We start from the raw sequence: 23481 nt of genomic DNA, 5'->3' as shown, positions 1-23481 counted from the left end.
TTTATATGCTGGTTGGCCATTTGTATATCTTTGAGGAAATGTCTGTGCAAGTCCTTAGCCCATTTTTGAATTGGGTTGTTTTTTGTTGTTGAATTGTAGAGTTCTTTATATATTCTAGATATTAATTTCCTCTTAAATATATGATTTCAAAATACTTTCTCTGGGTTGTCTTTTGACTCTTGATAGTGTCCTTTGATGAGCAGAAATTTTTAATTTTTAAAATTTATTTTTATTTAATTTTTAATCGACTAATAGTAATTTTACATATTCATGGGGTACATAGTGGTGTTTCAATACATATAATGTATAGTGATCAGATCAGGGTAATTAGCATTTCCATCAGCTTAAACATTTATCATTTCTTTGTGTTGGGAACCGTCAGTATCTTCTAGCTATTTGAAACTATATATTATCGTTAATTATAGTCATCTTACAATGGTATAGAACTTATTCCTCCTATCTAGCTGTAATTTTGTATCCTTTAACAAATCTCTCCCAAAAGTTTTAAATTTTGATGGAGACCAGTTTATCTATTTTTTCTTTTTTACCTGTGTTTTTGGTGACAAATCCAAGTAATTCCGTGCCAAATTCAATGTCATAAAGGTTTTCCTGTATATTTTCTCTAAGAATTTTATAATTTAACCCTTAAGTTTAGGTCTTTTAGTTTGTTTTTAAATATTACATAAGGTAGGTGTCCAACTTCATTCTTTTGTATATGGATATCCAGTTTTCCCAGCACCATTGTTGAAGAGACTGGCGTTCTCCACTGAATGGTCTTTGTACTTTTGTTGAAAAGTATCTGACCCTATTTGGAAGGGTTTATTTCTGGGCTGTTTAATTTATTCTATTGGTCTATATGTCTGTACTTACGCTAGTACCACACTGTTTTCCTTTTTTTTTTTTTTTTTTTTTTTTAGACAGAGTCTTGCTCTGTCGCCTAGGCTAGAGTGCAGTGGTGCGATCTTGGCTCACTGCAACCTCCGCCTCCTGGTCAAGCGATTCTCCTGCCTCAGCCTCCCAGTAGCTGGAATTACAGGCACCCGCCACCACACCCGGCTAATTTTTTGGAATTTTTAATAGAGACAGAGTTTAACCATGTTGGCCAGGCTGGTCTCGAACTCCTGACCTCAAGTGATCCACCCGCCTCAGCCTCACAAAGTGCTGGGATTACAGGTGTGAGCCATTGCGCCCAGCCACACACTGTTTTCATTACTGTATCTTTGTTGTAAATGTTGAAGTTAGGAAATGTGAGTCTTCTATCTTTATTCTTATTTTCAAGATTCTTCTGTTTATTTGGGGGTCTCTTGAAGTTCCATTTTATTTGTGTGAAAGCATCATTGAGATTTTGATGGCAACTGTGTTCAGTCTGCATATCATATTGGATAGTATTATTGTCTTAACAACATTAAATCTTACCATCCATAAACACAAGACATCTTTCCATTTATGTATGTCTTTAGTTTTTTTCAGCAATGTTAGTAAGAAGTAAATTATTTAAAAATTTAAAGCCTCTAATTATTAGTGTCAAGAATGAAACATTATGAATATAATGGAGACAGCATATTTTTACTTTCTCTAATTATTTCGTCTGATATCTTCTGAATCTTGGTGGTATAATTTGTATTGTTTATTTTGTTTTATTTGTGATTTAAGGTTGTGTATATGAAGGTGTAAGGTATGCATGTTCATATCCTCTTATCTAGAAATCCCCAAATTATTTCTTTAATTCTGGAATTCATACCTTTTACCAATGTTCTTTCTCCCTTATCATTATCTTATCTAAAACTACTGACTTTTGAATTTTTTCTTAATTTGAGAGTTATTTGATGGTGTTTTGCTCCATAAGTTTTATCATAAAAATAATATAGGAATACATTATTTTTCTGAAAACTAGAAAGATGACAGTCATTCAAGATTATGATAGTTTAAAGATTCAATTTTTCCAAATAAAACAGAACCCTTCTATTTAGATGGATTTTATTTTGCAATATTTATTATATATTCAATTCAAATGTACTCACTATTGTGCTAGGCAATTGAAAGTAAAAAGTATAAAGCTGCATTTTGCGCTCTCAGTGAGGTTTAAGTCAGGGAAATGAGGCATGCACACAAAATAACGAGAAAGTAGTATAATAGCTGTGATCATTAGTTATCAAAATAAGTGAATGAGCTAATAATCATTGTTAGAATAATAATTGTGTTCTTAGATCTCAGATGCTTTAATGAAAAATGTTATCTTGAGGTCAACTTTGACAAATGGGGAGATAACTGAAAAACATCTGACATTCTAGGTAGGGAAAACAGAAGCAAATGCTTAAAAATGGGAATAAGTATGTATTCTGTACACAGAGACAACTTGATTTCAATACATACTTTATGGTGGAAATAATGTTTGTACTTTTACTTACACAGTCCAGACCCATGTTTCTAAAACACTGATAATTTTGTGTTTAACTTCAATGTAATGTGTAGACTAATACTTTTAGTGGGGTACAAGTGAGAGGAATGTTATTTTAGAAACTTTACTCTGGCACCACTGAGTCATCATAAATTATTACTCTCAGATAGAGATTTAATTCTTGCAGTTAGCCATGTCAGTTTATCATGAGTAATCAGAAAGTGTTATTCAGAAGCTTTATTGTGAATATTCAGTTTGTTACAGTGTGAACATGGATGTGTATGGGTGGGAAGGTAGTGTGCACTGGCACCACAGAATATTCTGTTTTCATCTTATGCTTGAACTAATTTATTGATGAGATTCTCATTTCTGTAGTATAAAAGGAAAATATTTTGCAGTTATCTCGTATTTGAAAGACTTTGCCATAGAGAACTTTATCAGAAATGGATGAACTTTTCATTATTTCTTATAAGCATATTGGTTTTGGCCTGCTTGACTTTAAAACTTTTTTTGGTAGACTTAGAATGTTAATATTTAGATAAAGAAAATATTTTACTGAAGACATTACCAGAAAGTAAAATAACTTGAACATTTCTGTATTAGCTCTTTATCAGAGAATAACATTTATTTTATTTGGAAAGTTTTCCTAAATATGAGACTATCTGCTATTTCTCAGACTAAGTGAAAAATTTAATAAAATAGCTGCCTTGATAGGAGGAAAACAAAGTTCTTACTTTATAAGGAATAACGTATGAATCATAAAAGAAGAATGAGCGATCATGGGAAACATTTAGCTTTTCAAAGTTTTTGGAACATGTACCTTAAATGCTTTTGGGATCCAGTAAAGGCCAGGAAAGACAAAGAGTTGAAAGTTTCTTGGATTTATCCTCTTACTTACATCATTAGTAATAGGAATAATGCATCTCAAATTTGGGCATTTATATAAAAACATGATTTTTAAATGGTAGTCTAGTATAAACTAGGATTTTGTAATGCTGTTTAAATATTTTCATATTACTTTGTTTCGAACGTAGACATTCATTCTTACTTTTTACTTATTATATGTAAGATTTTGAACATCCTTGCTTAAAATATCAAATTCCTTCAAAATGAGATACAAGGTTAATATTAAACCAATACTTAAGTTCCTTTACACATTGTTGAGACAGACTATTAGTGTAGGTGTACTTTCATTTATATGTTGTACCGATAGAGGTTAAAAGTATGACCCTATCGGTAATCTTTTTAAGCAAATAAAACTGTTTGGATGCTTTCCCAGGACGATTGGATTGCCCTCCAGGCGTATCTCTTCAATGCGGTCCCGGATGTAACTGGTGTCATTAGCCTTGCAGAATGTGTCATCTGTAATTGAAGCTATGTTGTTGAACTGAAAAAAAAAGAGGAAAACATTGTTCAGAAATCTGAAATCAACCTTTCATATGCTATATAATGGGTAAAGGAAACCTAAGTCAGAGGTCTGAGTGCCCCCTCACTTCAAATCCTTGTGTCAAATTAATTAGGAAATACTCAAATGTACACCTGGAGACAAATACAATCAAGAGCAGACTTCACACGTACTGTGCTGGTCTACTTGTTATGCTCTGGATGGAATCTGGACTTCTGGGAAGAAAGTTCATGAGCCTAGTATTAATCTTTTTGATAGGCAGACATTTAGCTATCACGCTACTACAGTGATCTAACCAAAATTTGTATGTGAATAAGTGAGGTTCCCAATGAGTCACAAGATTTTGACTCATAGGTAATTAGAGTCAGATATTGTGAAAGGAACCATCATACCTGAAGATGAATTACACGTAGACTTTCTGGTAAATTAAGAGGCACGGATTCCAGGGCATTATGGTCCAAGTAGAGGAAGGTGAGGTTATTCAGTTTCTGTAAGGAAAATTTCATGTGAGTGTTATTGAGGTTCTGTACATTCTTTCACAGGATTCAAGCAATATATATGTGCATATGAGTATATGTCTATATATACAGACTTGCATATTGATATGAATACATCAATTATATCAATTGTTCGTATGGTAGTTTCTTGTTTGGGTTTTTTTTCTGACCTCACGTGTAGTGTATTTTGATCCTTTATGATGGCCAGTGGAGCTCTGCCGCATACCCCACACTTCTGTCCATTCATCTGATCTCTGAATATCCGGCTCTAATGCCAACTTCTGGTACTCTTTGTGTTTGTCTTGATAGGAACTAATGAGGTGAGTCCCTATGTGGGATTGAATTTTGACCCTGGTGCTGCCATAACCTCTCCTGTACCTCTGGAGTTTCCCATCTCAGTTCCACCAATTTCTAGCTAAGTGGTTACTTCTTAGAAATGTGTGTGCTTGTATTTTTTTAGTAGAGACGAGGTTTCACCATGTTAGCTGGTATGGTATCGATTTCCTGACCTCGTGATCTGCCCGCCTCAGCCTCCCAAAGTGCTGGGATTACAGGTGTGAGCCACCATGCCCGGCCTAAAAAAATACAAAAAATTAGACAGGCGTGGTGGTGGGCGCCTGTAGTCCCAGCTACTCGGGAGGCTGAGGCAGGAGAATGCTGTGAACCCAGGACGCAGAGCTTGCAGTGAGCTGAGATCGCACCACTGTACTACAGCCTGGGCAACAGAGCGAGACTCTGTCTCAAAAAGAAAAAAAAAAAGAAATGTGTGTGCTTAGCCAGGCATGGTGGCTCACGCCTGTAATCCCAATACTTTGAGAGGTCAATGCGGGTGGATCACTTGAGGTCAGGAGTTCGAGACCAGCCTGGCCAACATGGTGAAACCCCATTTCTACTAAAAATACAAAAATTAACTGGTGTGGTAGCACATGCCTGTAATCCCAGTTACTAGGGAGCCTGAGTGAGGCAGGAGAATTGCTTGAACCCAGGGGGTGGAGGTTGCAGTGAGCCGAGATTGTGCCACTGCACTCCAGCCTGGGCCACAGAACGAGACTCCATCTCAAGAAAAAAAAAAAAATGTGTGCTTAGCAAGATGTTTCCCAAAGCAGTTTAGCAAACAGTTAGCTTGATGCAGGTTTTTCCCCTAAGGGCTTAATGTTGGATTATTCTTCATGTTCAGTAACCCATTATTGTGTATAATTGTAATTTCCCCTGACATTACTCTTTTACCTTATCTTCAATATGTATCCTGTGGTAGATTTTGCTAATTCTTTTCTGTGTTGCTATTTTAATACTTTCTTAAGCACCCTACCCTTCCACCATGTGGGCATCAAGCTCTTGTCTTCCCAGTGAGTCTCATTTACATGAGTTAGAATAACCTAATTCTACTAGTGACTGTAGCAGCTTAGGACATGAAACAAAACTATAGGGCAGTTGAGTTTATTATTTTCTTTTCTTTTTTTTTAGAGATGGAGTCTCACTCTGTTGCCCAGGCTGTAGTGCAGTGGCATGATCTCAGCTCACTGCAACCTCCACCTCCCAGGTTAAAGCAATTCTCCTGCCTCAGCCTCCTCAGTAGCTGGGACAACAGGTGCCCACCACCACGCCCAGCTAATTTTTTGTATTTCAGTAGAGACAGGGTTTCACCATGTTGCCCAGGCTGGTCTCGAACTCTTGAGCTCAGGCAATCTGCCCGCCTTGGCCTCCCAAAGTGCTAGGATTACAGGCATGAGCCACCGTGCCTGGCCAAGTTTATTATTTTCATACCAACTTGTCATAAATCCCTTCTGTAATTCCTGTCTAAACCCCAGAATATTCAAACGTTCTTTTTGTGAAATGTTGATCAGCTCCTTTTTTTTTTTTTTTTTTTTTTTTTTTTGGAGACTGAATCTTGTTCTGTGGCCCAGGCTGGAGTGCAGTGGTACAATCTCAGCAGCTCACTGCAACTTCTGCCTCCCAGGTTCAAGCGATTCTTGTGCCTCAGCCTCCTGAGTAGCTGGGACTACAGGCGCCCACCACCACGCCTAGCTAATTTTTGTGTTTTTAGTGGAGACAGAGTTTCACCATGTTGGCCAGGCTAGTCCTGACCTCCTGACCTCAAGTGATCCGCCTGCCTCAGCCTCCTAAAGTGCTAGGATTATAGGCGTGAGCCACTGAACCTGTCCTGATCAACTTTTATAGGTCTTTAACATGTCTGTTATTCAAAGAGTGACCAACTCAAATTAATATTTTCAAATTACAACTTTAAAACAAACAAACAAAAAGGCCAGGCACGGTGGCTCACGCCTGTAATCCTAGCACTTTGGGAGGCCAAAGTGGGCGGATCACCTGAGGTCAGGAGTTCAAGACCAGCCTGGCCAACACCCGTCTCTACTAAAAGTGTAGAAATTAGCCGGGCGTGGTGGTGTGTGCCTGTAGTCCCAGCCACTTGGGAGGCTGAGGCAGGAGAATTGCTCAAACCTGGGAGGCGGAGGTTGCAGTAAGCCAAGATCACGCCACTGCACTCCAGCCTGGGTGACAGAGCAAGACTCCATCTCAAAAAAAAAAAAAAAAAAAAAGGTGTATCTGCTTTTAAAAAGTCCTCTAAGAGTCCGTTAACTTCTGAGTTCCTTATAAGAAACATCAGATGAGCTCTGATGTAACTTTAAAATGTCCCTTAAAGTTGAAAAAAGATACCTTAATTGTAATGAAAAATGAAAAAATGGACTATTTGTATACTTTCTAACAGATTGTACATTTTTTGACAGAATTTACCTGTGTGTGATTATCATAAACTTTATGATAATGAATATTTGATAGTTTCCGAAGTTACCTTTAGAAGCAAGAAACCTTGCCTTTTGAATGAGATTATGTCTGTTACCAGCAATGGCATGGTCATCATTTTATCTGGGGAATGATTACATCAGAGCTATGGAAATCCTGGACTAAAGTGATTACTCCTGTAGGTCATGCATTTTGAGACAAATTGTCTACCTAAACCGAAGTAGATTACTTTCCCTTTTTCCTACATAATATTTGCTTGAATTGTTAAGAAATGTATTTAATTCTTACTACATATAAAATTTTATATTACATGCTCTCATGAAATTCAAAGGAAAATCTCCCTATAGAATTTCACAGTCTAATATCTTTAAATATTAAAAGTTAAATTCAGTATTTACTTTTGGATCTTTATTTTTTTCTGGTGTTTATAATTTGCTAACATTGTAAGGAAAAAGAAACACAGGAAATATCCCATTTTGAGCTTTCGTAGACTGTAAGTGTCATGAGAGGGCCAACCATGTCTGTCTAAATAAATATTTGCTGTGTGAACAAGTGAAAAAATGAGAAACAAAATAGTCCCATGAAATAAAATAAAGGTTATGTATTTTAACTGAGATATGGGTATAAGCTAGGCTGAATGAGCCTAATAAGATGGTTATTTATTATGTAAATAATGTCTTCATTTATTAAATCAAAATAGTTTTTAAGTGTAATCAAAATACAATTCTAGACCAAAGTTTCTCTTTTATCTATCATATCATCACTCATACTATGCTTAATTTTACTATAAAATACTTACTTTGAATGCATTTGCTTTGATTCCCCTACTCTTGATTTTGTTGTATTTTGCATTAAATAAAGTGAGCTTGGGAGGAAGAACTGGAAGTTTTAGTAGTTGATTTTCAGCAAGTGAAAGTTCTTCTAACAGAGAAAGTTTTGAAAAAGTACCATCTTCTATATCTTCTATCAAATTTCCTGTAAAATCGAGTCTTCTTAAGTTAGCTAGAGGGAAAAAAATATAAAAAACAACTACGTAAGTAAAATTCTTATTGTATGGACTGAAGAAAAGCATTTGTTTAACAGATCACTCAAGCATCTTTCATTTTTAGTGCCTGGTAGACTGTCTACAATTCGTAGCCCAGTAAAGTTTTGTGGAATGATCACTGAACACCTCTTTGTGCCTGAAATTGATTCCCTTTCTGACTGGAGTCCTAGAATCTCAGGTTTGAAAGTGATCTTAAAGTTAATTGAGTCTTTTCATCTTTCTCTGTTCAAATTCCTTGGGATGGTCAGGCAGTTTGAAAGAAATTCTTGTTGCAAATCATGGAAAGGAAGCATTACATTTGATTGGAATCATGTAATTTTTTATATTTTTTTGCTGGCATGTTGCGTTGTGATTCTGAGTATGTTATCTTAATCTTAATCTCTCTATGCCTTATCGCTTAACAACAACAAAGACAAAGATGTTCCCTGATTTGTTAAAGTGACACAGATTGAGAGAGAAATTCAGTGTGTGTGTGTGTGTGTGTGTGTGTGTGCCCGCGCGCGTACTTGCGTGTGCATCACATATATCAGGGATAATTAGGAAATCAATTGTTTCTTATTCACAGGAATCATGTTCTATAAAATTACCACAAGTGTTGAATTTGTAAATACTGAACCATTATTCCTAGGAGAAATACAGGGTTATGTTCCTGTGAGCCTCTGGCCACACATTTCCATCAACTATTAGTACATAACTTTATGTGTTTTTGCTTAAGGACACTTGGCTGAGTATATATTGTTGAATCATTAATATTGCACTATAACTCATGCCTGAACAAACCTTATCTAACATATTTTCCCTGTAGGCATATCACAGCCTTTTTGTGCTTGGGGATGTTAGACGTCACTTCAGCACCATGTGTTGGGTCATGTTAAACAGCAAAATCAGGCCAGGTGTGGTGGCTTATGCCTGTAATCCTAGCACTTTGGGAGGCCAAGGTGGGCGGATCACTTGAGGTCAGGAGTTCGAGACCAGCCTGGCCAACACAGCGCAACGTCATCTCTATTAAAATTATAATAGGCCAGGCGCAGTGGCTCACACCTGTAATCGAAGGCCAAGGTGGGCGGATCATGAGGTCAGGAGATCGAGACCATCCTGGCTAACACGGTGAAACCCCATCTCTACTGAAAATACCAAAAAAAAAAAAAAAAAATTAGCCAGGCGTGGTGGCGAGCACTTGTAGTCCCAGCTACTCGGGAAGCTGAGGCAGGAGAATGGCATGAACCTGGGAGGTGGAGCTAGCAGTGAGCCAAGATGGTGCCACTGCACTCCAGCCTGGGCGACAGAGTAAGACTCCATCTCAAAAAATAAATAAATTAAATTAAGTTAAATTACAATAAAACAAGTAACCAGGTGTGGTGGCACATGCCTGTAGTCTCAGCTACTTGGGAGACTGAGGGACAAGAATCCCTTGAACCCAGGAGGCAGAGGCTGCAGTGAACTGAGATCACACCAGTGCACTTCAGCCTGGGCAACAGAGCGAGACCCTGTCTCAAACAAAAAAACCCCCAAAAAAACAAAAATCAATAAACAGCAAAATCATAAACACAAAGCACAAAAATGTGAAAAACATGTCGTTAAATAGACTGTGAACAGGGCATTTATTTACAGTATGAGAACTGGAACCAAAAGACAGTGTTACCTTGTTCAACCTCAGATGGGAATGTGCATGTCAAGTAATTCAAATTTTTTGCCACTCTGAGCATGTCTGAGAAAGCCCATGAAAGCACAATGTGTATTAATTTTGGGGTTATAAATAAATTTTAGCAAGTGGGTATTCACAAATATGGAATCCACAAATAACAAGGATCAACTATACTTCAATCCACATTTGGGAGCTATCAGTGGCAGCATGAATCTGGTTATGGTTAGTCTCATAAATGTGTAGCGGGGCCAGTATGCATTTCTTGGTGTGATTTTTTTCAGAACTCTTGACAATATTAGGAGTCTAGAAAACTGACAAGAAATTAGTGATCTAGGACTGGGATTTGGTACTGCAGAAATGGAGGATTCTGGTGTGCTTATGGCAACACTCTAACTGAGTTAAGGTTTGCTAGAAGTTCAAGATTGATAATGACCTCGTAAGGAATTAAATACCACTGTTCTCAACACTATTTCCATATTAGAATCATCCAAGGAGTTTGTTTGTTTTTAATGATGTTGCTTGGGCCCTACCCCAGATCTGAATTACAAACCCTGGGAAGTAGGACCTAGTATCAGTATTTAAAAAATACTTCCCTGCCGGGCGTGGTGGCTCACGCCTGTATTCCCAGCACTTTGGGAGGCCGAGGCGGGCAGATCACAAGGTCAGGAGTTCGAGACCAGCCTGGCCAACATGGTGAAACCCCATCTCTACTAAAAATACAAATATTAGCCAGGTGTGGTGGCACACACCTCAGCTTCGTGAGAGGCTGAGACAGGAGAGCCACTTAAACCTGGGAGACAGAGGTTGCAGTGAGCCAAGATCACGCCACTCTACTCCAGCCTGGGCAACAGAGCAAGACTCCATGTCGGGTTGGGGGGAGGGGGGAGAAAAAAAAAACACTTCGCAAGATATTTTTAATATGCAGCCAGGTTTAAGAGCCATTAGTTAAAGTAAGAAAAAGCAGTTTCTGTGTTTTTATAGTCCAGGTAGAAAATAAAACACTGTGGTTGGAGAAGCATCCCAGTTATATTGGTGTTGCTCAGTGTCTGAAGCAAGGGATCTTGAAGTATTGGAGTTGAGAAGATATAGTTGCCCATATGTTAGATGGGCTGTCATCATAGACAGTGAAGTCACCAGTAAAGAAAGATCACAGGATCTGTCTAAGTGGAAAGATGATTCACCAACAAATGAATGGACTTTTGTGAAACATGTTAGATATTTATGTACTTCAAGTGACAAACCTGTATGTGATAGGCAGCAACTATATAGAAACTTGTGTTTATATGAGTTAAATACTAATACGAGTTAATACTAATATCATATTTCAGCTTAACTTACGTATGTCTGCAAAATCTTTGGCAGTCAGCTTTTTAATTTTGTTGAATCGTGCGTAAAGATAGGCTGATTCCTTTGGTAAGGGTGGTACAGCATCAATGTCAACTTCTTCACAGTATACAGAGCCACTTAAACAAACACACAGCAGACACGTGGGCATTTCTAAATTGGGAATAAAATCATAAAAATATGAACAATAGTTTGAAAATATTTCGCCTCTAGTAGTAAAATTATTGCTATTATGAATGCTATTACTAATTTGAAGAGATGTTTTACAGAATCATAAGAAAGATAGTCATGGTAACTCGTTACCTATATTGTGCTTGATAATTCACCAGAATATTGTTTGAGAATCTCTTTTTATTTTGTTTTACTGGTGATTGCTTAAATGCTGAATTGATTGACAGTTACATTTCCTTATTTGAAAACCAAAAAAATTTACAAAGCAGGAGCTAAGGTAAACATGAGCTTGACTTATTAAGTTTAATGTGTGAGAAACATATTTCAGATTGGTGACAGTAGCTAGACTTTAGTAACCACTAGTTAAGTAAGGAAGCCATTAACTTGAAAATTAGAGTAATCGTAGGCACTGTTTGGATCCTTTAGCACTCCAAGTCGTTTATTACATTTACTTGTCATACCTCTTGGAACATTCCTTAGTCTTTGTTTTTTATACCTTTTCCTGTTTTTGAAAAGTGTAGAGCTTTTTTTTTTGTTTAGTTTTCTTTTTCAGGGCATTTATTCTGCAGAATGCCTTTCAGTTGGCAGAGGTTTCTCATTTTTGGCAGGAGTACCATGGATCGTCAGTGCTGTGTGTCCAAAAGCACATGATATCTGTTTATCCCATTCCTGATAATATCTTTGGTCACTTGGTTCAACTAGTATGTGCCATGTTTCTCACTGAGTAAAGTTAATATTTTTCACTTCATAACAAGTAATTCTGGAGAAGTACTTTGAGAATCTAAATGTCTGGTGTGACATTGTACTTTCATATACTAGTTTTAGCATCCATTGATGATTCTTACCCGAATCATTTGTGACTAACCAAGTAGTGATTTTCTAATTCCATCATTCCTTCTACATTTGTTAGTTGGCACTCTTTTCTTATTTTTTATATCAATATGAACTTGTTTTATATATTTTGATATATTTTATTATTTATTTACTTACTTATTTTTGAGACAGAGTCTTGCCCTGTTGCTCATGCTGGAGTGTGGTGGTGTGATCTTGGCTCATTGCAACCTCCACCTCCCCATTTCAAGCAATTCTTCTGCCTCAGCCTCCTGAGTAGCTGGGATTACTGGCGTATGCCACCACACATGGCTATTTTTTTTTTTTTTAATTTTTAGTATAGACAAGGTTTCACCATGTTGGCCAGGCTGGTCTCGAACATGACCTCAAGTGATCTGCCTGCCTCGGTCTCCCAAAGTGCCGGGATTACAGACGTGAGCCATCACACCTGACCTATTTTGATATATTTTAAATATATCAAATAAACATGTCAAATTTTATTTTTTGAATTTTTTTTTCTTTTTTTTGAGATGAAGTCTCGCTTCGTCACCCAGGTTGGAGTGTAGTGGCGTGATCTCGGCTCACTGCAGTCTCCGCCTCCTGGGTTCAAGCAATTCTCCTGCCTCAGCCTCCCAAGTATCCGGGATTACAGGCATGTGCCACCATGCCCGGCTAATTTTTTTGTATTTTTAGTAGAGACTGGGTTTCACCATGTTGGCCAGGCTGCTTTCGAACTCCTGACCTCAGGTGATCTGCCCGCCTCAGCCTCCCAAAGTGCTAGGATTACAGGTGTGAGCCACCACGCCCGGCCTGTTTTTTGAAATTTTAATTGATATTTTCATATCAATATGAATTGTGTCCCATAAGTCATAATCTGTGTTTATTTTAATAATCAAATTGTCACAGATTAGGCCCTTTCAAGCTTTTTTTTCCTGCTACAGCTTTTTGTGGTTAGCTGACTTACAATTAATTGCATGTATTTAAATCGTACAACATATACGATTTTTACATATGTACACCCCCATGAAACGTTCACTACAAGTGAGTTAATTAACATACCTGTCACTCCAAAAAGTTTTCTCCTGCCCTTTGGTAATCTCTCCCTCCCACTCTTGTCCTCGAGCAATGACTGACCTGCTTTTGGTCAGTATACATTAGTTTGCATTTAGGAGAATTTTATATTAAAAGAATCATGGAGTATCTACTTCCTTTTCTGGCTTCTTTTACTCAGCATTATTATTTTGATTTTCAATCTTTATCAGTAGTTCATTCTTCTTTATTACTCAGTAGTATTCAATTGTCTCAATATATACAATTTACATGGTCATTTCATATGGACATTGGGTTGTTTCCAGGTTTTCACTATTTCAAAGAAATTTATGTGTAAGTTTGTGTGGACTTAATGCTTTCATTTCTCTTGGGTAAGTACCTAAGGAGTGGAATGGCTGGGTCTTATTATAAATGTATGTTTTATCTTTTGAAGAAAGTGTCAAACTATTTTCCAAAGGACTGTGCCATTTTACATTCCTACCAGCAGCATATGAGAGTTCCAGCTGCTCCACATCCTTGCCAACATTTGGTATGGTCAGTCTTTTTAATTTTAGCAATTGAAATGTAGGGCATGTTATAGTATCTCATTGTGTTTTAATTTGCATTCTCTGATAACTAATGATGTTAGCATCTTTTCATGTGCTTGTTTGGCATCCATATATTTGATGACTTGTCTTCTTTTTTTTTCCTCTTACTAGTTTTCCTTTTGGAAATGAAACATTTTAAATTTTAATGAAGAACAATTGGTTCCTTGATAATTCATGGTTTCTGTGTTGTATTTAAGAAATGTTTGCCGACCACCAAGATTTGACACTTTGTTCTCTTCTAGAAGTTGTATAGTTTAAGATCTTTACCTTTAGGTGTGGGGTATACTTTGGGCTAATTTTTATATATGGTGCCAGGAAGGGTTAATTCTTTTTTGAAAAATTTTCCTACAGTTGTCTGGTTCTTTCAGCACCGTTTTTTAAAAGGATTAATTCTTTCCCCATTGAATTGTATTGTCACATTGTCAAGAACTAGTTGGTTACTTCATGTTAGCCTGTTTCTGGATTTTATTTTGTTCTGGTGACCCACTTTAACATTTTTATGCCAATACTGCAGTGTCTTGATTCCTGTACCTTTATAATAGTCTTGTTAGTATAAATCCTGCAACTTTGTTCTTCTTCAATGTTGTTAGACTCTTCTAGGTCCTTTATATTTATATATATATTTTAGAATCAGCTTGTTAATTAAACAAAAAAAAACCTATTAGGATTTTGATTGGGATTGTGTTGAATCTCTAAATTTGGGGAAAACTGACATCTTAATGATATTGAATCTTCTAGACCTCGAACATAATACATTTCTCCTTATATATAGGTCTTCTTTATTTTCTCTTAGCAGCGTTATTTAGATTTCAGTGTACAGGTCTTACATACGTTTTTTTTTTTTTTTGAGACAAGATCTCATGCTGTCACTCAGGGTGGGGTACAGTCGCATGATCATGGTTCACTGCAAACCTCGACCTCCTGGGCTCAAGCGATCCTCCTGCCTCAGCCTCTCAAGTACCTGGGACTACAGGTTTGTGCCACCACACCTGGCTTTTTCTTGGTTAAATTTTTTGTAGAGACATGATGTCACTATGTTGCCCAAGCTGGTCTCAAACTCCTGAGGTCAAGCAGTCCTCTTGCCTCGGCCTTCCCATAAACATCTTTTATATCTATTTCTTTTATATATTTTGATGGATTTAAAAACATTTTGTCAGGAGACTGGGTGCAATGGCTCATGTATGTAATCTTGGCACTTTTAGAGGCTGAGGCAGGTGGATCATTTGAGTCTAGCAGTTTGAGACCAAGCTGGGCAACATGATGAAACCTCATCTCTACAAAAAAATACAAAAATTAGCCAGGTGTGGTGGCACGTTCCTGTAGTCCCAGCTACTTGGGAGGCTGAGGCAGGAGGATTGCTGGAGCCCAGGAGGTCAAGACTGCAGTGAGCCACGATCATGCCACTATACTCCAGCATGGGTAACAGAGCGAGACCCTGTCTGAAAACAAACAAACAAACAAACAAAAAAACACCATTATTCTTTGAGAACTTCCTTATTTCCTAACATAGCAAGATGTCCCAAACTAACCTTGCATTTTTCCTGCCCCAACCCTGAAATCAGCTATCTCTTCAGAAAGCACTGGGGGTTTTTTTGGTTTGTTCATTTGTTTTTAAGACAGAGTCTCGCCCTGTCACCCAGGCTGGAGTGCAGTGGTGCCATCTCGTCTCACTGCAGCTCTGCCTCCTGAGTCCAAGTGATGCTCCCGCCTCAGCCTCCCGAGTAGCTGGGATTACAGACGTGTGCCACCATGCCCAGCTAATTTTTTTTGTATTTTTAGTAGAGACGGGGTTTCACCATGTTGGCCAGGCTTGTCTCAAATTCCTAACTTCAGGTGGTCCACCCGCCTCGGCCTCCCAGAGTGCTGATATTACAGGCATGAGCCACCACACCCGGCCAGCATTGGTTTCTTTTAGTGGAGAATGGTATTAGAAACCCAGATGCAGGTGGTGGGTGTGCTCATTGCCATTGAGATCACATTGCTTCTAGGCTCTTTCAGCAGAGAGAGCTAGGAAATAAATGTGTGTGTTTATTTGTCTCTTTCTCCACAGATAATACACATACATGCAACATATACGGATATAAACATATACAATATACATGCATATGTATACCATATACTCATATGTATACATACACACACATAGAGATAAACAGAGATAAACATTTCTATATTTCTGTATCTCTATATATACAAACCCTGAGTTAATAGTAGTATCTTCTATTCCAAACCAACTCCACAGTGTTCTTTCTAGCCTTCCACCTTTCCATATTTGTAATGTTTCTCTGACAGTGAGGAACCTGGCTCTCATTATTTACAGTATATTTACTTAGTTCTGGCACACATATTAAGTAGTTCCAGTATTGCTAAGTCATAACACTGTGCATAACAAACCTACTCACTGGAACTTCATATTTGTTTATAGTTCTTTTTTGTCCTTAGCCTGAAGGTATATAGGAAAATGCTGTGTTTAACAGTTACTTAGAGTTTTTTCTTCCTTTGCTGAGTTATTAATTTGAAGCACAATCAAGTTTATGTTTTTATGTTTGTATTCCAATTTGGGTTCTTTTTACCTTATTCTTGTTGATTTCATTTATATACGTATTTGGTTTTTTGACTATACGAAACAGCATTGTTCTAAAAATTAAATCTACATTAAAAAGTATATACGCAGAGAACTGCCATCCCCTCTCCCCCAATTTCTTTTTAGCCTGTATTTATTTTCACAGAAACAAGCAGATACATATATATTTTCTTATATCCTTTTCTTTCTTACATGAAAGACAGCATATTATAGATATTCTTTTGCACTTTGTTTTTTTTTTCCACATAGTGTATCCTGGAAATCACTCCATGTTAGTTCTTAGAGATCTTCCTCATTCATTTTTACAACTGCATAGTATTCTCTTCTGTTGGATTTACCATTGTTTATTCAACTACTCTTCAGTGTTTGGGCAGTTAAATTATTTCTGATATTTTGCAATTGCATGCAATGCTTTAGTGATTTTGCATTTGTATTTTATTTTGGAGTATATCATCAAGGTAAATTTCTCAAAATTGGCCGGGAGTGGTGGCTCACGCCTGTAATACCAGCACTTTGGGAGGCTGAGGCACTTGAGGTCAGGAGTTCAAGACCAGCCTGACCAACATGGTGAAACCTGTCTCTACTAAAAATACAATAAATTAGCCTGGTGTGGTGGCGCGTGCCTGTAATCCCAGCTACTCGGAGGCTGAAGCAGGAGAATTGCTTGAGCCCAAATGGCAGAGGTTGCAGTGGGCCAAGATTGTACTGCTGCACACCAGTCTGAGAGCGAGACTCTGTCTCAAAAAAAAAAAAAAAAAAATCCTCAAAGTTGGTTCTTATGTCAAAAAGTAAATGCATTTTTTATTTTGTTAGATATTGCCAAGTTCCTGTCCAAAAGCATTGTGTTGATTTGCCTTCCTGCTGCCGTGTATGAGTGTCTTACCCCATAGCCTTGCTCATGGAATGTATTAATGTGTTGTCATACTTCAATTTTTTTCAATCAGATAGGTTTAAAATGGTATCTCAATGTAATTTTAATTTATATGTCTCTGTGTGAGATTGAACACTTATTTGGGTTAAATCATTTAAATCATCTTGTGAACTGTCATTTTTCCAGTAGATTTTTGGTTAATCTCTTTTCCTCGATTTTTAAGAGTGCTTTATAAATTAGAGTTACTAGCTCTTTATTTTTAGTTATATTATCTGTCAGCTCTTTATCTAGTGATATTATTTATCTGTAGTATATGTTACAAATATTTTTCCCAGTTTTTAGTTGCCTTCGACTTTACCACAGGTATTTTTAGGGTCAAATTTATTGTTCTTTTCTATTGTTGTCTCTGGATTTTGAGGCACCCTGCACCCAGATTCTTTTCTAGTACTTGTACGATTTCATTTTATACATTCAGATTGCTAATCTATTTGGAATTTATTTTTTGTGTAAGGTATGGACCTAAATGTACATCTCTTCAAATGGCTGTTTCTCCCAGCACCATTTTTTAAAAAGACCATTTTTGCTTCAGTGATTTAGGTTGGTACCTTTAGTATGTACTGAATTTTCATGTGTATTTTTGTCTGTTTCTGGATTTTCTATTCTATTTCATCGATCTTTTTGTCTATTCATATACCAGTATCGCACTTTTTAAAGTATAGAGTTTTATAATATATTTTAATGTGTAGTACATCTGATTCCTACATATACTTGTTACTGTTTACTGTTTCCCTTGTTATTTGTTACATGTTGTTCCATATGAATTCTAGAATCTGGTTTTCCAGCTTTATAAAAAAATTTATTGGTAATTTTAGTTGGATTGTTTTAAATTTATAAATTTAGAAAGAACTGACATCTTTATGATTTTGAGTCATTCCATCCAAGAACAAGGGATGTCTTTTGTTTTTTGTTTTTGTTTTTGTTTTTGTTTTTTTTGAGACAGAGTCTTGCTCTGCCGCCTAGGCTGGAGTGCAGTGGCACGACCTCAGCTCACCGCAACCTCCACCTCCCAGGTTCAAGCAATTCTCTGCCTCAGCTTCCCGAGTAGCTGGGATTACAGGCACCTGCCACCACGCCTGGCTAATTTTTTGTATTTTTAGTAGAGACAGGGTTTCACCATCTTGACCAGGCTGGTCTTGAACTCCTGACCTCGTGATCCACCCGCCTCAGCCTCCCAAAGTACTGGGATTACAGGCGTGAGCCACCACGCCCAGCCTGGGATGTCTTTAAATTTATTCAAATCTATTTTTACTATCATACTTCTCATTTTTTAAGCTTTATTTTCTGTTATGGTTCATTTTCATTTTATTTTAGAAATATAGAAATTAATATGTGGTTTTTGTCATGTTTTCATGTAAAATAATGTTCTGTGATAGAGTAAGAGTAAGCCAAGTACACAGGAATTATTAAGTAGGACTTGTAATTTGTTATTTCATGACAAATTTTCTATTTTAATTGAAATGTATGTGTAATTAGTGATGTATATGTGTGTTTCTGTTCTGTAAGTTTCTTAAAGGCAATAATTATATTTACCGTATACTGAGGCTGCACATTGTATTTTGCAAATAATCCGTGTTTAAGTATTTCTCGAATAGATTTTATATGGACGGAAACCACACTTTGTGGAGGCTAAGCTTGCCTAAGCTTTGGTTGTTCTCACAAGTTCTTGCTCCACATTTCTCACTCATAGTGTGGGATGGCAAATGGTGTGCACTCCCAGTTTGAGTTTATCATTGGAAATAAAATTCCACTGTTTGTATTTACTGTATCTTGAGTCAGTTTTTGATTACCACAAGGAATAAAGTCCATTATAGCTATTTTTAAAAGATCCATTTTGAAAAATATTTAGATGATACTTACCATCATTTTCTTTCTTGGGAGGTAATGGTGTTATTGCCTCATCTTTTTGTAATTGAAGACTTTTCTCATTGGGTATTATCACAGTTTCTTTTTCCTATTGGAAAAATAAAAGTTTGTTACCTAGCTTCATTAAGTCTGTGTTTGACTGTAAAATGAAGGGATCACAGACACCTTCTCGTAGTTACAATTAGTGGCATTTCCTTTGTGCTCCATTAGGCTTTCATACATATTTCCATTTTATCATCTATTAAATTACAATAAGTATTTTTTAGCTTGTTTTTATTCTAGACTATGAGCTCCTTGAGTAAAAGAACTGGGTGTTTTTATTTTTATATCGCCAGTAGCTACACTCAGTGCTTAATAAATGTTGAACATCCTGAAATTCCAAATGAAAGCTAGGTGAGAATTCCCTGAATTGGAATGAAAGTTTTTCTGAGGTGAAACTGTTCCTCAGGGGTCTTGTCTGAACTGAGTTTCTCATTCAGATTCTACCATTTTGAGTAAGACTAGAGCTCCAGCCACGTCACAAGTATAAACTACCAATTAAGGTCTTTAGGTCTCTTCTTGGGGTGACCCTTTAATTACCTATATCCCTCCATTAAGCCCTGGCTCTTGGAGCCCTTTTATTCCAGCTTACCTTACCTACCCTGCTTGGGCCACTGGGGTAGGCCATTAATTCTGGGGAAATTGGAGTAGATACAATTTAGATCCTGTCTTTCCTGTTCTTGGAGAGTACGTTTTCTGCCATTAGATTACAGTGTATTATGTGGTGTCCTATTCTTTCTGTCCTTTGTAAGCATGTTCCATTTTAGTCTCGGTCTTGACTCCTGACTCTGCCCTTCACCTTCATTCTCCCATCTGTGTGGTGGTTGAACTTCCTCCCTCTACTCTGTGTTTGCACATCAAGTCCTGTTGAATTCTACTCCACTCCACAAATATCTTAGACCCTGCATTTATATTAAGATAGAGAAACTTCTAAAGCCCTGTAAAGAGAAGAAGCAGAGAGAAAAATCATCTCTAAACTCTTTAGGGATCAGGGAATCTTAATAGATTCAAATCATCCAAGTGAGCCAATAGCCTATGTTATGATGGGACTTTTTTTTCTTTAACTTGAAGCTATAATTAGTAATACCTATCCTTTGTGTCTTAGTGATGGGCAAAAATAATGCTATCATATTAAAAGCATTAACTGAAAGAAACTGTGGTGTTAACATTTGCTCATCGTGTACCCCTGCAAAAAAGAGAAAGTAGCAATTGTAACTGGTCAATCTTACAAGTCTTTATCCTCCAATTTATAGTGGAGAAGAACTTCTGAAACAATCAGTATTGTTATATATTTGGCTGAATTTCTCATTTTCCAGTGTGTATGTGTATGTATATGTGTCGTACATAGTGGGCAACAGATACTTAAGTGCTGTATTAACTTTTTCCTTACCCAGCATTCATTTCTGTGTGCCAAGAAAACCACAAGTAATTAGTTTGCCCATAAAGGTGGGGAATGAATGATGTGGTATAACGTCACCCTTGCAGTGTTAACTCAAAGACAGTTACAGTTACTTGGTACCAATTGATAGAGGGTCTAAACTGTTAAAATTGATTTAAAAAGAAAGTCCTATATTGACTAGGTTTTCAGTTTTTGGTACTGTATGTAGATGGCATATATAAATTATTGTGGAATGCTATTGATATCAAAATAACCAGTACTCTTCTATGTATTTTCTTCAAATTGTTTTCTATAATAATAACCTTAAGCTGATAATTCATCTTTGTTTCTCCAAATACACATTTCCGCTAATTTATTTTTGAGGCAACACAACATTGCAAGTATAGGGCATTGTGTAACATTACTTAATATATAAATTGCAACTGGTGAGGGATCATCTTAAAGTCTAGTTTTCTTTAAGTTTTATTTTTTGGTTACTATAGATACTGTTTGGTTACCATAGATACCATTTATTAATTTGGAAAGCATACATACTCTAAAAATACAATCTTAGGGACAATTATTATGAATTCGTTTGAATCATTTAAAGTGATTTTCCCTTCCCCTTACCTTATCAGACACATTCAGGAAAAGCAAAAACATGCATTTAAATGGGCAGTATTTTAGAAGCTAAATTTAGAGTAGAAATAAAGTACCTTAATATTTTTTCCATCCAGGTATTTATCCTCATAATCTTGGCTAAATATGGATTCTTCAAAATTATCTGTTCCATAATCATAGATAATGCGTGAGTCCTGCTGGGTTGGTGGTGCTGGCTTTATCAGAGGCACAAACAGTAACAGGAGAAGTGTAGACTGCAGAGTCTTCATTTTAGCAAAAATCAAGGTGACTGGAAGTTAATAAACTAGTGGCCTGCTGACTGTGGGACAAAACTCTCTTTTTCCCTGGAAATAAAAATTCAGACCATCGAAGCAATATTTAAAAGCTTAGAGGATGTTTTGGCAGGGTGTGCGCAGTAAGGGCCAGAGAACAGTATTTAACCCTTAGTGATCTTTAATTAGATGCTAGCAGTTTTTATGTATCAGTGAACATTCTGAAAAATAGTTTTGGAAAATAGTTTTACTTCTTCTCTATCAGAAATTCAAGAAAGATTGATAATTTTAAGTTTCTTAATAATTAAGTGCCTTCAGCAGACATACTAATATTTAATTGAAATATTCTTAGGATACCTGTAGTGTAAATAGTTAAAATAAAGTCCCAAGATCCTGTCTCATGTGAGTTAAAAATATCATATTTCCACTTAGCTACTTTATAAGAACTCTTGATTTATATTGGTATGAACAGAAACAAGTTCCAAGAAAAGTTTTAAAACTTAAATTTAACATTATGAAAAGTAGTCATTAACACCTTTAGGTGGTACAGAATATAGGAAAAGCCATACGTTTTTAATTTTCTTAGTTTTGTAATTTTAATAGGTGATCATAATTTTTAGTTAATAGTATTGTATTTTTAATTTAAGCTAAGAAAACTGAAAGAATAGTATTGCAGGCTGGAGGAAATACCGAACTTTAATCAAAGAACTTTGAGGAATGTAATAGAAAGGATTCCTTTAGGCTCATCAATGGATTTTCTCTGGTGGGTACACATTTCAGACTTTTTCTTAAGTAACTTCAAACAGAATCACTCAGAGTTGCTGATGCTGCATTATAGATGCCAGTTTGTCAAAAATCCAGAGGTTGAAAATGAAGAATATAATGGATTTGTGACTTCTGCAGCACCCTATTCTTGCCTGCGTGGATGTTAAATTTATGCGATGATATACATAAGTACTTCTTAAAAATTAATTGAGGTAACTGAAACTTAAACCAGAGATGGCCTTTACATTTATTAAGACTATTAGATGAGTCAGTCGCACTTTAACAAACAATATTTAAAATAATATATGAAAAGTAAGCCTACCGTTGTAGCTGTTTTGAAGTTTTTTGTGGTTTTCCTCAATAGATGTTCATGTCTGTGCATTAGCCCCAAGTGGGAGGGTGAATGAGAAAAGCTATGTCTTGATTTCAAACTGCTGAGTAAAATTTCAGGGCCCAGCAGCTTTAAGAACAGTTTCCATGTGGTAGAGATCTTTGCCAGCATTCTTTCTCTAGGGTGAAATGCAGTGTGTTGTACTAGAGAACTGTGCTTAAGTTATTTGTTGTAACTGCTGCACTCAGTCTGCTTCAACTAATTTGACTATAAACTTGTGTCATTTTATTATTGTGTAATAAACATTCATGTTTTGGTGAATATTAGTTTATGAAAAATGATATAGTTTTAAAGTCATCCTTTTCATTTTGGTGATTTCCCAGGAGATCAAACAATCTGCTTTTTGAATGAAATAGAACACCAAATGACAACATAGTCCATGTTGTTAATTTTATGAGGATTAAAAATACTGCCCTAATACCATAATTAATATATAGCCAGTGTAATATATTTTTCCAGTGTAAAAATTAGTTTTAGCACAAATTATTTGATAGTTTTGTCATTTGGATTTTTTCTCCCCTTTATTTTAGTTACATATAAGAAAAACTGATGCATAAAAATTAGCTTTTTAAAAGTAAATTTGATTTATAGTTTTTGAGGTTGATAGTAAAAGATACTTTTGTTTGCTGAATGAAGGAAACTTTATAAAATTACTTTAATATTGAAATTGGCTTTTAAAAATTACAGTGGCATTGTAGATACCATACAAGCAACTTTGAAGATTTTTTTAAAGAGTCACTTTTAAAAAATTCCTCCTTGGTGCTTTTACCAATCAAATTAACTTTTCTCCTTTAAGCTAAAAATTTAACAAATATGGATATATATTTTATTAAAATAGAAAATGAAAGAATACCAATTTGTTTTCTTTTCTAGACAAAATTGTTTTAGAACCTTTCAAATCAAA

At 36.2% G+C, this 23481-nt stretch overlaps 2 protein-coding genes across 4 annotated transcripts in view; one reads left to right on the top strand and one right to left on the bottom strand.

Annotated features, from left to right (window-relative positions):
- The window catches only part of CENPP (centromere protein P), a 289427-nt gene that overhangs the window by 56876 nt on the left and 209070 nt on the right, over window positions 1–23481 (top strand). The window lies entirely within an intron of this gene.
- Window positions 1961–22723, bottom strand: OGN (osteoglycin). Of its 2 annotated transcripts, none has more exons than XM_063788520.1 (7): window positions 22509–22723; window positions 21245–21412; window positions 19106–19199; window positions 11089–11247; window positions 7860–8062; window positions 4196–4291; window positions 1961–3785 (listed from the first exon to the last, which is right to left on the bottom strand). In XM_063788520.1, the coding sequence occupies exons 1-7, from the start codon at window positions 22686–22688 to the stop codon at window positions 3615–3617; spliced, it is 1071 nt and encodes a 356-aa protein (XP_063644590.1). In that variant the 5' UTR covers window positions 22689–22723; the 3' UTR covers window positions 1961–3614. The 2 variants fall into 2 exon arrangements, with proteins under 2 accessions (XP_063644590.1, XP_001145422.1); XM_001145422.7 differs by having other exon boundaries at window positions 21245–21493; window positions 22509–22596.

Source organism: Pan troglodytes, chromosome 11 (genome assembly GCF_028858775.2).
Source record: "Pan troglodytes isolate AG18354 chromosome 11, NHGRI_mPanTro3-v2.0_pri, whole genome shotgun sequence".
In the NCBI taxonomy this organism is placed as follows: Eukaryota; Metazoa; Chordata; class Mammalia; order Primates; family Hominidae; genus Pan; species Pan troglodytes.
The sequence above is the reverse complement of the archived record's forward strand: the minus strand, read 5'-3'. Positions and strand labels throughout refer to the sequence as shown.

Coding starts and splice junctions, on each gene's coding strand:
- OGN (XM_063788520.1), bottom strand. CDS start 22,688: ATGCTGGCAAAGATCTCTACCACATGGAAACTGTTCTTAAAGCTGCTG. Junction 19,200..21,244: donor TGGATGGAAAAAATATTAAG/GTACTTTATTTC, acceptor TTTTTCCAATAG/GAAAAAGAAACTGTGATAAT. Junction 3,786..4,195: donor TACGTGTAATTCATCTTCAG/GTATGATGGTTC, acceptor TTTTTTTTTCAG/TTCAACAACATAGCTTCAAT.